Genomic DNA, 14371 nt, shown 5'->3' with positions numbered 1-14371 from the left:
AAAAAAAAGAAACGTCCTCTCAATGTCAACTGTGTTTATTTTCAGCAAACTTAACATGAGTAAATATTTGTATGAGCATAAGAAGATTCAACAACTGATACATAAACTGAACAAGTTCCACAGACATGTGACTAACAGAAAGTGAATAATGTGTCCTTGAAAAAAGGGGGGTCAAAATCAAAAGTAACAGTCAGTATCTGGTGTGGTCACCAGCTGCATTAAGTACTGCAGTGCATCTCCTCCGCATGGACTGTACCAGATTTGCCAGCTCTTGCTGTGAGATATTATCCAACTCTTCCACCAAGGCACCTGCAAGTTCCCAGACATTTCTGGGGGGAATGGCCCTAGCCCTCACCCTCCGATTCAACAGGTCCCAGACATGCTCAATGGGATTGAGATCCAGGCTCTTCGCTGGCCATTGCAGGAAATCACACAGAACGAGCAGTATGGCTGGTGGCATTGTCATGCTAGAGGGTGATGTCAGGATGAGCCTACAGGAAGGGTACCACATGAGGGAGGAGGATGTCTTCCCTGTAACGCACAGCGTTGAGATTGCCTGCAATGACAAGCTCAGTCCGATGATGCTGTGACACACCACCATAGACCATGATGGATCCAAACAATCACCTCCAAACAATCCCTCTTCAGAGTACAGGCCGTGGTGTAACGCACATTCCTTCAACGATAAACTCGAATCCGACCATCACCCCTGGTGAGACAAAACCGCAACTCGTCAGTGAAGAGCACTTTTTGCCAGTCCTGTCTGGTACAGCGAGGTTGGGTTTGTGCCCATAGGCGACGTTGCTGCCGGTGATGTAAGGCAGGTCCTCACCAGACAACCGGCCTATAAGCCCTCAGTCCAGCCTCTCTCAGCCTATTGCGGACAGCCTGAGAACTGATGGAGGGATTGTGCGTTCCTTGTGTAACTCAGGCAGTTGTTGTTGCCATCCTGTACCTGTCCCGCAGGTGATGTTTGGATGTACCGATCCTGTGCAGATGATGTTACACGTGGTCTTGCCACTGTGAGGACGATCAGCTGTCCATCCTGTCTCCCTGTAGCGCTGTCTTAGGAGTCTCACAGTTCGGACATTGCAACGTATTGCCCTAGCCACATCTGCAATCCTCATGCGTCCTTGTAGCATGCCTAAGGCAAGTTCACACAGATGAGCAGGGACCCTGGGCATTTTTCTTTTTGTGTTTTTCAGAGTTAGTAGACAGGCCTCTTTAGTGTCCTAGGTTTTCATAACTGTGACCTTAATTGCCTACCGTCTGTAAGCTGTTCCACAGGTGCATGTTCATGAATTGTTTATGGTTCATTGAACAAGCATGGGAAACAGTGTTGAGACCCTTTACAATGAAGATCTGTGAAGTTATTTGGATTTTTACGAATTATCTTTGAAGGACAGGGTCCTGAAAAAGGGACGTTTCTTTTTTTGTTGAGTTTAGATGAGAGTAACCCCTTGACGCCAGTTAAATGCATGCTATGTATCCACTCATGTTTCTCTTGGGAGGAGCTTGATTGAGTGGATTATGAAATATGCACTGAATATCATACTCTACATGTTTAGCTTAGATACCGGCCTCAGAGTCAGCTGGGTCTGTAGTCATATTGGGTTAATTTTTCGAGACGTTAATTTGGTTCAAGACTATTACAAAGAGACCAGTGAGTGCGAATGAATAATAGAGGTAAAAGTATAAGAGAGGTGGTTGCACATCATTACAAAATATAAAGCTATCAATGTTGTTTTTGGACCCATAGAGGGGAAACACTTCCACCACGAGCCAGACCAACCAACATCTGGAAGGAGAGAGAGGGAGAGAGAAAAGCAAGAGAGAAGAGAAATCAATTTGTCCTGGACAGATCAGATAACTTCCCTCTTAATCTAAGCAGCACTATTTGTGTGGTCCTGGGTGGAATTGTGGATAGCCAATGAAAAGACAGAGAGGGAGTGGTTTGTCTCAGAGCAGGTTACCAGTGTGGTGCTATAACCCCCTAGGTGTCCCCCAGACCATCCTCCTCCCGTCCTCCCCAGCCTTGTGTGATTAAGCAGTGTACTTATGTGAGGAGTGCTGTGCTCTGCAGTCCTGTCTCTGCTCCCCTTCCCACTGATATATTAATGTGGCAAGGCTATGTGGATGGGTGCCAGACCCTGACTGGGTTACTCATCTTACAGGCAGCGGAAAATCTAACTTATCCATGTGTGTTTTTTTATGAATTTCAGCTTGACACCAAGTGCCGTGATTTGTATGCCCCGTCAAGGCAGGCACGCTCTTCGGCAGGGGCCCCATTCATCTTCCTATCTGTCTCTGACTCTCAGCTTATTCTATATAGCCTGAGTAGCCAGGCTACCCAGAGAATGCAAAGTGTTGTTGGTTTTCCAATTGTTTCTTTTGAACAGAACCATTATTGCTTTGGTTTCGTTCCACTGTTCCAACCAGCAAAATAAAGTTCTGAGACGGTTTGAACCCCAAAAAAGTACTGGTTTATATCATTCCTTTCTGTTTCTTTTTAAAACCTCTGAAATCGACATTTAGCTCAACATTAAATTACTTCACCAATCCGTGAGGCTAGAACAGCTTGCTATGGAGCAGGTAAGCAATTGAATCTGTATAGGAAAGTCATTAAGAGCAAATTGTATTTTGCAGTAACAGCATGGTTTAATCATAATGAAATATAAGCACATACACTGTGCTGCCAGTCATGGTGTAGGGTGTGAGATGCAACTGAAATTTTGCGGCTGAGAAGAGAGCAAGAGAGGATGGAGGAAGCTTGCCTTGAAGTGCTGGGCATTTTGTTATGACATGCATTTTCTGAATTAGGCCCACAGAATTATACCTACATTGGAATGGCTTCTATGGAGGAACTTTGAATGTCTTTGAACTTCCCAGCTGGTTTAAAGTTGGACCAGAGCAAACATTAGCTTGATAGCTAACAAGCTTGTGTGTGCAGAGCAGCACTAGAATGAAAAACAGGTCTTACCTTTTTGTTGTTAATAAATCCAACGTGAAACGCGATTAACTACAGTATAGTGTCCTTAACTAGCATTGAAAAAGTTAAATCCATTATTTTAATAAACATATCTCCCTAATTTCTGAATCATGCTTGTAACATTGTTAGTAGGCTACAGTAACATGCTTCAGAAGGGAGGGGCAGGTAGCCCACACACACACAGGCAAAGATTTCCAGCTGCCTGGCAGACGTTGGAATAATTTGAGAAAGAGTGAGGGCTTTGCATAGGCGCTTTGTTGCAATTTTGGGGAACTGAAAATAATGCCTGCAACGTAAAAGAACATTATTAACCAGCTCCCAAGCTTTTAATCCGTCATTGTAAATAAGAATTTGTTCTTAACTGACTTGCCTATTTAAATAAAGGTTAAATAAATGTAATAAATCAAATAACAGTTTGGTTGCAGAACTGTATACTTTAGTTTCCGATTCGGGTTCTGTTTGTCAAATAATTTAGTTATTTTCCGGTTTTCTGTTCCGTTCCCAGAACCAGTTCCAACCCTTGCTTTAAAGTCAAGGCCGAATCAACATAACGTCGCCTCATCTGTGCAACCAGCAGACACACATGGAGAAGTTTGGGGGTAGTCCAATCACTCGTATGATGATCCACAGACAACACACCACTGTAATTGGCTAATTGGAAGAAAATCATGCTGATGTTGGGCGCTGCAACACCCCAGTTCACCAACTAAATAATAAATAGCGTGTAAATCTCTGTTGACACAATCAGATGTTCCTAGTGAAGCGTCACAGTTCCATTTGACCTCTTAATTATCTGCATGTGATTTAATAATTTTCTAATTTCAAGCCATTCCACTTAATGATTTGCCTCATAACAATTCATATTTGCAAACATGGTTTTGTTGCATGTGTGTTGTGTATGACACACTATTGTGTTGTATCCATCTTAATGTTGAAAAGTTATTTTCATGGCATATACAATTAATATTATGTATATAATAATATTATTAATATTATTAATATTATGGTGTTTCCATTCAGAAAAAAAGGAGAAAAAAATAAACCCTAAGGGTTTCCATTAGGATGGAATGGAAAATATGGTGCTGTACAATGTGACGGTCGGGAGCAGTGTACAGGATTGGAGGATTCTAAATTGTTTGCCTTCATTAGACAACTTTGTTCTAATATCTCTGTAAATCAGTGATATTTATTCCCATAGTAATTCATTACGGATCCATAACTAAATCAAAATCTGAATTTTGAAAGAGTATTTTTTATCAATGAAATGTGGTTATTCGTTTATTAGGCTACTGTGCAGTCTACAATACATACTGTCGTAAACATGTGAAAGTGCCTAATTCCTTACACAAGGGAGAGCAGGCCATGCCTGTACTACAGAATGTAGGGCACGCAGAAGACCAGTGTTATTTCATAGTTGTGATGTCTTCACTATTATTCTACAATGTAGAAAATAGTAAAAATAAAGAAAAATCATGGAATGAGTAGGTGTGTCCAAACTTTTGACTGGTGCTTAAAAGTATCTAATTGAAATACTATCCTGTGTCCTCAGATTAATGCAGATGAAGGGAATTAGAAATGCATAGTTTTTTCTCTATATATGATTACAAATCAATCATGTTTCTAGTAGAGGTCGACCGATTAATCGGAATGGCCGATTTCAAGTTTTCATAACAATCTGAATTTTTGGACACCGATCATGGCCGATTACATTGCACTCCACGAGGAGACTGCGTGGCAGGCTGACTACCTGTTATGCAAGTGCAGCAAGGAGCCAAGGTAAGGTGCTAGCTAGCATTAAATGTATCTTAACATAATCACTAGTTAACTACACGTAGGTTGATGAAATTACTAGTTTATCTAGCTTGTCCTACGTTGCATATAATCGATGCGTTGCCTGTTAATTTATCATTGAATCGTTGCACCAATGTGTACCTAACCATAAACATCAACGTCTTTCTTAAAATCAATACACAAGTATATACTTTTAAACCTGCACATTTAGTTAATATTGCCTGCTAAGATGGATTTCTTATAATTTAATTGTGTCAGTTCTCTTACGTTCTTTGCAACAGAGTCAGGGTATACGCAGCAGTTTGGGCCGCCTGGCTCGTTGCATACTAATTTGCCACCTGCTTTTCAACCACTCCATAAATATCTTGTTAACAAACTATAGTTTTGGCAAGTCGGTTAGGACATCTACTTTGTGCATGACACAAGTACATTTTTCAACAATTGTTTCCAGAGAGATTATTTCACTGTATCACAATTTCAGTGGGTCAAAGGTTTACATAAACTAAGTTGACTGTGCCTTTAAACAGCTTGGAAAATTCCAGAAAATTATGTCATGGCTTTAGAAGCTGATAATTTATGTCAATTAGCCTGAGTCAATTGGAGGTGTACCTGTGTATTTTAAGGCCTAAATTCAAACTCAGTGCCACTTTGCTTGACATCATGGGAAAATCAAAAGAAATCAGCCAAGACCTCAGAAAAACAACTGCAGACATCCAAAAGTCTGGTTCATCCTTGGGAACAGTTTCCAAATGCCTGAAGGTACCACGTTCATCTGTACAAAAAATAGTTCGCAAGTATGAACACCATGGGACCACGCAGCCATCATACCGCTCAGGAAGGAGACGCGTTCTGTCTCCTGGAGATGAACGTACTTTGGTGCGAAAAGTGCAAATCAATCCCAGAACAATAGCACAGGACCTTGTGAAGATGCTGGAGGAAACAGGTACAAAAGTATCTATATTCACAGTAAAATTAGTCCTATATCGACATAAACTGAAAGGCTACTCAGCATGGAAGAAGCCACTGCTCCAAAATCGCCATGAAAAAGCCAGACTATGGCTTGCAACTACACATGCAGACAAAGATCATTCTTTTTGGAGAAATGTCCTCTGGTCTGATGAAACAAAAATGTAACTGTTTGGCCATAATGACAATCGTTATGTTTGGAGGAAAAATGGGGAAGCCGAAGAACACCACCCCAAACATGAAGCACGGGGGTGGCAGCATCATGTTGTGGGGGTGCTTTGCTGCAGGAGGGACTGGTGCACTTCACAAAATAGATGGTATCATGAGGGAGGAAAATTATGTGGATAAAGCTTGGTCGCAAACGGGTCTTCCAAATGGACAATGACCCCAAGCATACACCTCCAAAGTTGTGGCAAAATGGCTTAAGGACAACAAAGTCAAGGTATTGGAGTGGCCATCACAAAGCCCTGACCTCAATCCCATAGAAAATGTGTGGGTAGAACTGAAAAAGCGTGTGCGAGCAAAGAGGCCTGCAAACCTGACTCAGTTACACCAGCTCTGTCAAGAGGAATGGGCTAAAATTCACCCAATTTATTGTGGGAAGCTTGTGGAAGGCTACCCGAAAAATTTGACCCAAGTTAAACAATATAAAGGCAATGCTACCAAATACTAATTGAGTGCATGTAAACTTCTGACCCACTGGGAATGTGATGAAAGAAATAAAAGCTGAAATAAATAATTCCCTCTACTATTATTCTGACATTTCACAATCTTAAAATAACGTGGTGATCCTAACTGACCTAAGACAGGGATTTTTACTCTGATTAAATGTCAGGAATAGTGAAAAACTGAGTTTAAATGTATTTGGCTAAGGTGTATGTAAACTTCCAACTTCAACTGTATTATTTAGTATACAATACCAGTCAAAAGTTAGGTCACACCTACTCATTCAAGGGTTTTACTTTATATTTACTATTATCTACATTGTAGAATAATAGTGAAGACATCAAAACTATGAAATAGCACATATGGAATAATGTAGTAACCCAAAAAGGGTTAAACAAATCACTATACACTGCTCAAAAAAATAAAGGGAACACTAAAATAACACATCCTAGATCTGAATGAATGAAATATTCTTATTAAATACTTTACTTAACATAGTTGAATGTGCTGACAACAAAATCACACAAAAATGATCAATGGAAATCAAATTTATCAGCCCATGGAGGTCTGGATTTGGAGTCACACTCAAAATTAAAGTGGAAAACCACACTACAGGCTGATCCAACTTTGATGTAAGGTCCTTAAAACAAGTCAAAATGACTCTCAGTAGTGTGTGTGGCCTCCACATGACTGTATGACCTCCCTATAACGCCTGGGCATGCTCCTGATGAGGTGGCGGATGGTCTCCTGAGGGATTTCCTCCCAGACCTGGACTAAAGCATCCGCCAACTCCTGGACAGTCTGTGGTGAAATGTGGTGATGGTGGATGGAGCAAGACATGATGTCCCAGATGTGCTCAATTGGATTCAGGTCTGGGGAATGGGCGGGCCTTCCTCTTGCAGGAACTGCTGACACACTCCAGACACATGAGGTCTAGCATTGTCTTGCATTAGGAGGAACCCAGGGCCAACGGCACCAGCATATGGTCTCACAAGGGGTCTGAGGATCTCATCCCGGTACCTAATGGCAGTCAGGCTACCTCTGGTGAGCACATGGAGGGCTGTGTGGCCCCCCAAAGAAATGCCACCCCACACCATGACTGACCCACCGCCAAACCTGTCATGCTGGAGGATGTTGCAGGCAGCAGAACGTTCTCCACAGCGTCTCCAGACTCTGTCATGTCTGTCACGTGCTCAGTGTGAACCTGCTTTCATCTGTGAAGAGCACAGGGCGCCAGTGGCGAATTTGCCAATCCTGGTGTTCTCTGGCAAATGCAAAACGTCCTGCACAGTGTTGGTCTGTAAAGCATTTGTGGCCTGCTGGAGGTCATTTTGCAGGGCTCTGGCAGTGCTCCTCCTGCTCCTCCTTGCACAAAGGTGGAGGTAGCGGTCCTGCTGCTGGGTTGTTACCCTCCTACGGCCTCCTCCACGTCTCCTGATGTACTGGCCTGTCTCCTGGTAGCGCCTCCATGCTCTGGACCACTACGCTGACAGACACAGCAAACCTTCTTGCCACAACTCGCATTGATGTGCCATCCTGGATGAGCTGCACTACCTGAGCCACTTGTATGGGTTGTAGACTCCGTCTCATGCTACCACTAGAGTGAAAGCACCGCCAGCATTCAAAAGTGACCAGAACATCAGCCAGGAAGCATAGGAACTGAGAAGTGGTCTGTGGTCCCCACCTGCAGAACCACTCCTTTATTGGGGGTGTCTTGCTAATTGCCTATAATTTCCACCTGTTGTCTATTCCATTTGCACAACAGCATATGAAATGTATTGTCAATCAGTGTTGGTTTCTAAGAGGACAGTTTGATTTCACAGAAGTGTGATTGACTTGGAGTTACATTGTGTTGTTTAAGTGTTCCCTTTATTTTTTTGAGCAAGTGTATATTATATTTTAGATTCTTCAAAGTAAGCCACCATCTGCCTTGACGGCAGCTTTGCACACTCTTGGCCTTCTCTCAACCAGCTTCACATGGAATGCTTTTCCAACAGCCTTGAAGGAGTTCCCACATATGCTGAGCACTTGTTGGCTGCTTTCTTCTCTCAACCAGCTTCATGAGGTAGTCACCTGGAATGCATTTCAATTAACAGGTGTCCTTTCTTAAAAGTTAATTTGTGGAATTTCTTTCCTTCTTAATGCATTTGAGCCAATCAGTGTTGTGACAAGGTAGTGGTGGTATACAGAAGATATCCCTATTTGGTAAAAGACCAAGTCCTTATTATTGCAAGAACAGCTCAAATAAGCAATGAGAAACGACAGTCCATCATTACTTTTAGACATGAAGGTCAGTCAATGTGGAAAATTTCAAGAACTATCGACGTTTCTTCAAGTGCAGTTGCAAAAACCATAAAGCGCTATGATGAAACTGGCTCTCGTGGGAACTTTCACAAGAAAGAAAGACCTCTGCTGCAGAGGATAAATTCATTAGTTAACTGCACCTCAGATTGTAGCCCAATCTGGGGGTGGCAGGTAGCCTAGTGGTTCAAATTTTTAAGAACTGACTTGTTGGAAAGGTGGCATCTTATGACGGTGCCACATTGAAAGTCACTGAGCTCGTCAGTAAGGCCATCTCCTGCCAATGTTTGACTATGGAGATTGCATGGCTGTGTGCTCAATTTTATACACGTCAGCAACAGTTGTGGCTGAAATAGCCAAATCCACTCATGGGTGTCCACATACTTTTGTATATATAGTGTAGGTGTTCCTCCAGGTGGGAGAGGGTGTGGACTGCAATACAGATTGAGTCATCTGTGGAGGCAGTATGCAAATTGGAATGGGTCCAGGGTGTTTGGGATGATGTGAGCCATTACTAGCCTTTCTGCCTATAGATGTGAGTGCTATGGGGCAATACTCATTTAGACAGTTACCTTGGCGTTCTTGGGCATAGGGCCTGCTTGAAACATGAAGGTATTACAGACTGGGTCAGGTTGAAAATGTCAGTGTTGCCACTTGCCAGCACATGTTCTCAATCAATGCATGATTTTCCTTCAGTCTGCATATTTCTATCAGATAAGAGGCTTTAAAACTCAACACAAAACATCGGTAAATCTGTATCCACATTTACACGTTGGAATGCAATTTCATGTCCAGAAATGTTAATCTAGAATTAAAGTAGCAAACAATACCGACGCAATGTTTGAATAGCCTACTTCCAAGGGGGAAAAACGATTAGGCGAATATACCAATAACATACCCTAGGCTACCCTCCCTTTACATACCATAAAGCTATAACAAAAAGCGGGAATGTGAGGATGATTCTGATCTGGAATGCAGAGGCAAGTCTTTCTCACAAAACAAGCACTATCCTCAGATTCGTAGCAATCTAATAAAATACATTTTCATAACGAAGTTGTCTATTCTTATGAAGAGCCCATTATCTCGCCTCTTGACAATTATCTCAGTAAGCCCTCTTCATTATCCAATAAATCGAACCTTCCATCTCCTATGAATAAAGTTAACTGCGGGAAACATACTGCGACACCTTTCACACCCCTTTTCAGGCTCAACACAGCGATTTAGAGCTTGCCAAACTGGATGCATCGCTTCCCAAGTGCGCAGTGACTTGAAAACAGGAAGAAATGTCTCTTTACCTGTTGGTCCCTCTATGCCTTCGGCGTAGATTTGAACGGCCAGGAGCAGCAGAAAAGCGCAGGTGTTCATTGTGCTGTTTTAGTCCAGTTTGGAATAGCTGCAGAAATCATTTCAGTGACTCCTCGAGGACCGATCTGCAAGTTGTGGACTCCAGCCTATCGATTCCCGAATTCTTGCTGAAACGTGGGTGCGAGACAACGGCAGTAGTGCAAGCCGTACTAACTGACGTCAGGATAAACAGTACAAAACATTTTCTCTCTTCCCCCCAAGCACACTTTCTGTGTGATTGTGTGTGATTAAAAATATGCGACGGACGCCTCCAAGTGGCACCTTCTTGCAACTATTCTGTCGCTTGAAGATTTTTCTGAGGTTAGATTGAACTCGCTACATGTGTCTGTGTCTCGCCAAGCATTCACGTACATCCACCTAGTCCCTTGCAACAAACAGCCTAGTCTCCATCAAAATATAGTAGCTGATTGGTTCTGGGTGTTAAGGTTATCCACCTGATGATCTCCCAAAAGATGTCACACCAGATCCACTCTGACCAGTGGCTCAAAGTAGCCTCAACAATGGATTCACTGGTGGCTTGAGCAGATCTGCAACAATGGACACAGTCTGTCAGTCTATCTGCAGAATGGAAAACAGATTCATTATCCTAACAGCTTCACAGGTTGAGTGGATAAGGCAATTTCTTTTAGCACACAACAAAAGACCAGGTGGCTAGCTGCTATGTCATAACTTGGGGAAGGGAAGGGACATAGATATCCAAATATTAATCCATCTATCAATATAAATGTACTCTGTATAGCTCAGTCCATATGACATTGTACTATGTAGGCTATGGGTATGTGTGACTTGTTCAGAGGTGCATATCTTTACTCCGTAAAGGATGCACCCAGATAAAAACATACCTTATTGAACAGTGGGGACTGTGAAGAGACACATGCACAGACAGACGCACATACACACAAGTACACATGGATTTTTTTTGTTATTGTAGATATATGGTAGTAGAGGGCACACAATGTGTTGTGAAATCTGTTGTAAAATGTAATGTAACGTTTTTAATTGTGTATATATGTCTGCCTTCATTTTGCTGGACCCCAGGAAGAGATGAGGGGGCGGCAGTGTAGCCTAGTGGTTAGAGCGTTGGACTAGTAACCGAAAGGTTGCAAGTTCAAATCCCCGAGCTGACAAGGTACAAAATCTGTTGTTCTGCCCCTGAACAGGCAGTTAACCCACGGTTCCTAGGCCGTCATTGAAAATAAGAATTTGTTATTAACTGACTTGCCTAGTAAAATAAAGGTTAAAAAAAAGAAGAAAATGTGAAAATTCTTGAATTAGAGACTTTAACAGATCAGTAACATGTGTTGCAGATACAGTGGGTAGAACAAGTATTTGATAACCTGCAAAATAGTCAGTGTTTCCTACTTAAAAAGCATGTAGAGGTCTATCATTTTTATCATAGGTACACTTCAACTGTGAGAGACTGAATCTAATACAAAAATCCAGAAAATCACATTGTATGATTTTTAAGTAATTAATTTGCATTTTATTGCATGACATAAGTATTTTATCACCTACCAACCAGTAAGAATTCCGTCTATCACAGACCTGTTAGTTTTTCTTTAAGAAGCCCTCCTGTTCTTCACTCATTACCTGTATTAACCGCACCTGTTTGAACTCGTTACCTGTATAAAAGACACCTGTCCACACACTCAATCAAACAGACTCCAACCTCTCCACAATAACCAAGACCAGTGAGCTGTGTAAGGACATCAGGGATAAAATTGTAGACCTGCACAAGGCTGGGATGGGCTACAGGAAATAGGCAAGCAGCTCGGTGAGAAGGCAACAACTGTTGGCGCAATTATTAGAAAATGGAAGAAGTTCAAGATGACGGTCAATCACCCTCGGTCTGGGACTCCATGCAAGATCTCACCTCGTGGGGCATCAATGATCATGAGGAAGGTGAGGGATCAGCCCAGAACTACACGGCTGGACCTGGTCAATGACCTGAAGAGAGCTGGGACCACAGTCTCAAAGAAAACCATTAGTAACACACTACGCCGTCATGGATTAAAATCCTGCAGCGCACGCCAGGTCCCCCTGCTCAAGCCAGCGCATGTCCAGGCCCACCTGAGGTTTGCCAATGACCATCTGGATGATCCAGAGGAGGAGTGGGAGAAGGTCATGTGGTCTGATGAGACAAAAATACAGCTTTTTGTTCTAAACTCCACTCGCCGTGTTTGGAGGAAGAAGAGGGATGAGTACAACCCCAAGAATACCATCCCAACCGTGAAGCATGGAGGTGGAAACATCATTCTTTGGGGATGCTTTTCTGCAAAGGGGACAGGACGACTCCACCGTATTGAGGGGAGGATAGATGGGGCCATGTATCGTGAGATCTTGGCCAACAACCTCCTTCCCTCAGTAAGAGCATTGAAGATGGGTCGTCTTCCAGCATGACAACGACCCGAAACACACAGCCAGGGCAACTAAGGAGTGGCTCCGTAAGAAGCATCTCAAGGTCTTGGAGGGGCCTAGCCAGTCTCCAGACCTGAACCCAAAAGAAAATCTTTGGAGGGAGCTGAAAGTCCGTATTGCCCAGCAACAGCCCCGAAACCTGAAGGATCTGGAGAAGGTCTGTATGGAGGAGTGGGACAAAATCCCTGCTGCAGTGTGTGCAAACCTGGTCAAGACCTACAGGAAACGTATGATCTCTGTAATTGCAAACAAAGGTTTCTGTATCAAATACACTGCTCAAAAAATAAAGGGAACACTAAAATAACACATCTTAGATCTGAATGAATGAAATATTCTTATTAAATACTTTTTTCTTTACATAGTTGAATGTGCTGACAACAAAATCACACAAAATTGGTCAAATTTATCAACCCATGGAGGTCTGGATTTGGAGTCACACTCAAAATTAAAGTGGAAAACCATACTACAGGCTGATCCAACTTTGATGTAATGTCCTTAAAACAAGTCAAAATGAGGCTCAGTAGTGTGTGTGGCCTCCACGTGCCTGTATGACCTCCCTACAACGCCTGGGCATGCTCCTGATGAGGTGGCGGATGGTCTCCTGAGGGATCTCCTCCCAGACCTGGACTAAAGCATCCGCCAACTCCTGGACAGTCTGTGGTGCAACGTGGCGTTGATGGATGGAGCGAGACATGATGCCCCAGTTGTGCTCAATTGGATTCAGGTCTGGGGAATGGGCGGGCCTTCCTCTTGCAGGAACTGCTGACACACTCCAGCCACATGAGGTCTAGCATCGTCTTAGATTAGGAGGAACCCAGGGCCAACCGTACCAGCATATGTTCTCACAAGGGGTCTGGGGATCTCATCTCGGTACCTAATGGCAGTCAAGCTACCTCTGGCGAGCACATCGAGGGCTGTGTGGCCCCCCAAAGAAATGCCACCCCAAACCATGACAGACCCACCGCCAAACCGGTCATGCTGGAGGATGTTGCAGGCAGCAGAACGTTCTCCACGGCGTCTCCAGACTCTGTCACGTCTGTCACATGTGCTCAGTGTGAACCTGCTTTCATCTGTGAAGAGCACAGGGCGCCAGTGGCGAATTTGCCAATCCTGGTGTTCTCTGGCAAATGCAAAACGTCCTGCACAGTGTTGGGCTGTAAAGCACAACACCCACCTGTGGACGTCGGGCCCTCATACCACCCTCATGGAGTCTGTTTCTGACCGTTTGAGCAGACACATGCACATTTGTGGCCTGCTGGAGGTCATTTTGCAGGGCTCTGACAGTGCTCCTCCTGCTCCTCCTTGCACAAAGGCGGAGGTAGCGGTCCTGCTGCTGGGTTGTTGCCCTCCTACGGCCTCCTCCACATCTCCTGATGTACTGGCCTGTCTCCTGGTAGCGCCTCCATGCTCTGGACACTACGCTGACAGACACAGCAAACCTTCTTGCCACAGCTCGCATTGATGTGCCATCCTGGATGAGCTGCACTACCTGAGCCACTTGTGTGGGTTATAGACTCCATCTCATGCTACCACTAGAGTCAAAGCACCACCAGCATTCAAAAGTGACCAAAACATCAGCCAGGAAGCATAGGAACTGAGAAGTGGTCTGTGGTCCCCACCTGCAGAACCACTCCTTTATTGGGGGTGTCTTGCTAATTGCCTACAATTTCCACCTGTTGTCTATTCCATTTGCACAACAGCATGTGACATTTATTGTCAATCAGTGTTGCTTCAGTTTGATTGACAGTGTTGTGGACAGTTTGATTTCACAGAAGTGTGATTGACTTGGAGTTACATTGTGTTGTTTAAGTGTTTTCCCTTTATTTTTTGAGAAGTGTATTAAGTTCTGCTTTTCTGATGTATCAAATAATTATG

At 43.4% G+C, this 14371-nt stretch overlaps 1 protein-coding gene across 8 annotated transcripts in view; it reads right to left on the bottom strand.

Moving 5' to 3' along the window:
* Positions 1–10298, bottom strand: part of ptprub (protein tyrosine phosphatase receptor type Ub) — a 358074-nt gene extending 347776 nt beyond the window's left edge. For 4 of the 8 annotated variants that reach the window (XM_042314170.1, XM_024402347.2, XM_042314194.1 and 1 more), the window contains exon 1: positions 10009–10298. In XM_042314170.1, coding sequence (XP_042170104.1) covers positions 10009–10078 — 70 coding nt within the window. In that variant the 5' untranslated portion in view covers positions 10079–10298. The remainder of the gene's footprint in view (positions 1–10008) is intronic. The other 4 variants (XM_024402325.2, XM_024402330.2, XM_024402339.2 and 1 more) reach the window with 2 other exon arrangements.
* Positions 10299–14371: the final 4073 nt, after the last annotated feature.

This window comes from Oncorhynchus tshawytscha, linkage group LG03 (assembly GCF_018296145.1).
Source record: "Oncorhynchus tshawytscha isolate Ot180627B linkage group LG03, Otsh_v2.0, whole genome shotgun sequence".
Lineage (NCBI taxonomy): Eukaryota > Metazoa > Chordata > Actinopteri > Salmoniformes > Salmonidae > Oncorhynchus > Oncorhynchus tshawytscha.
The sequence above is the reverse complement of the archived record's forward strand: the minus strand, read 5'-3'. Positions and strand labels throughout refer to the sequence as shown.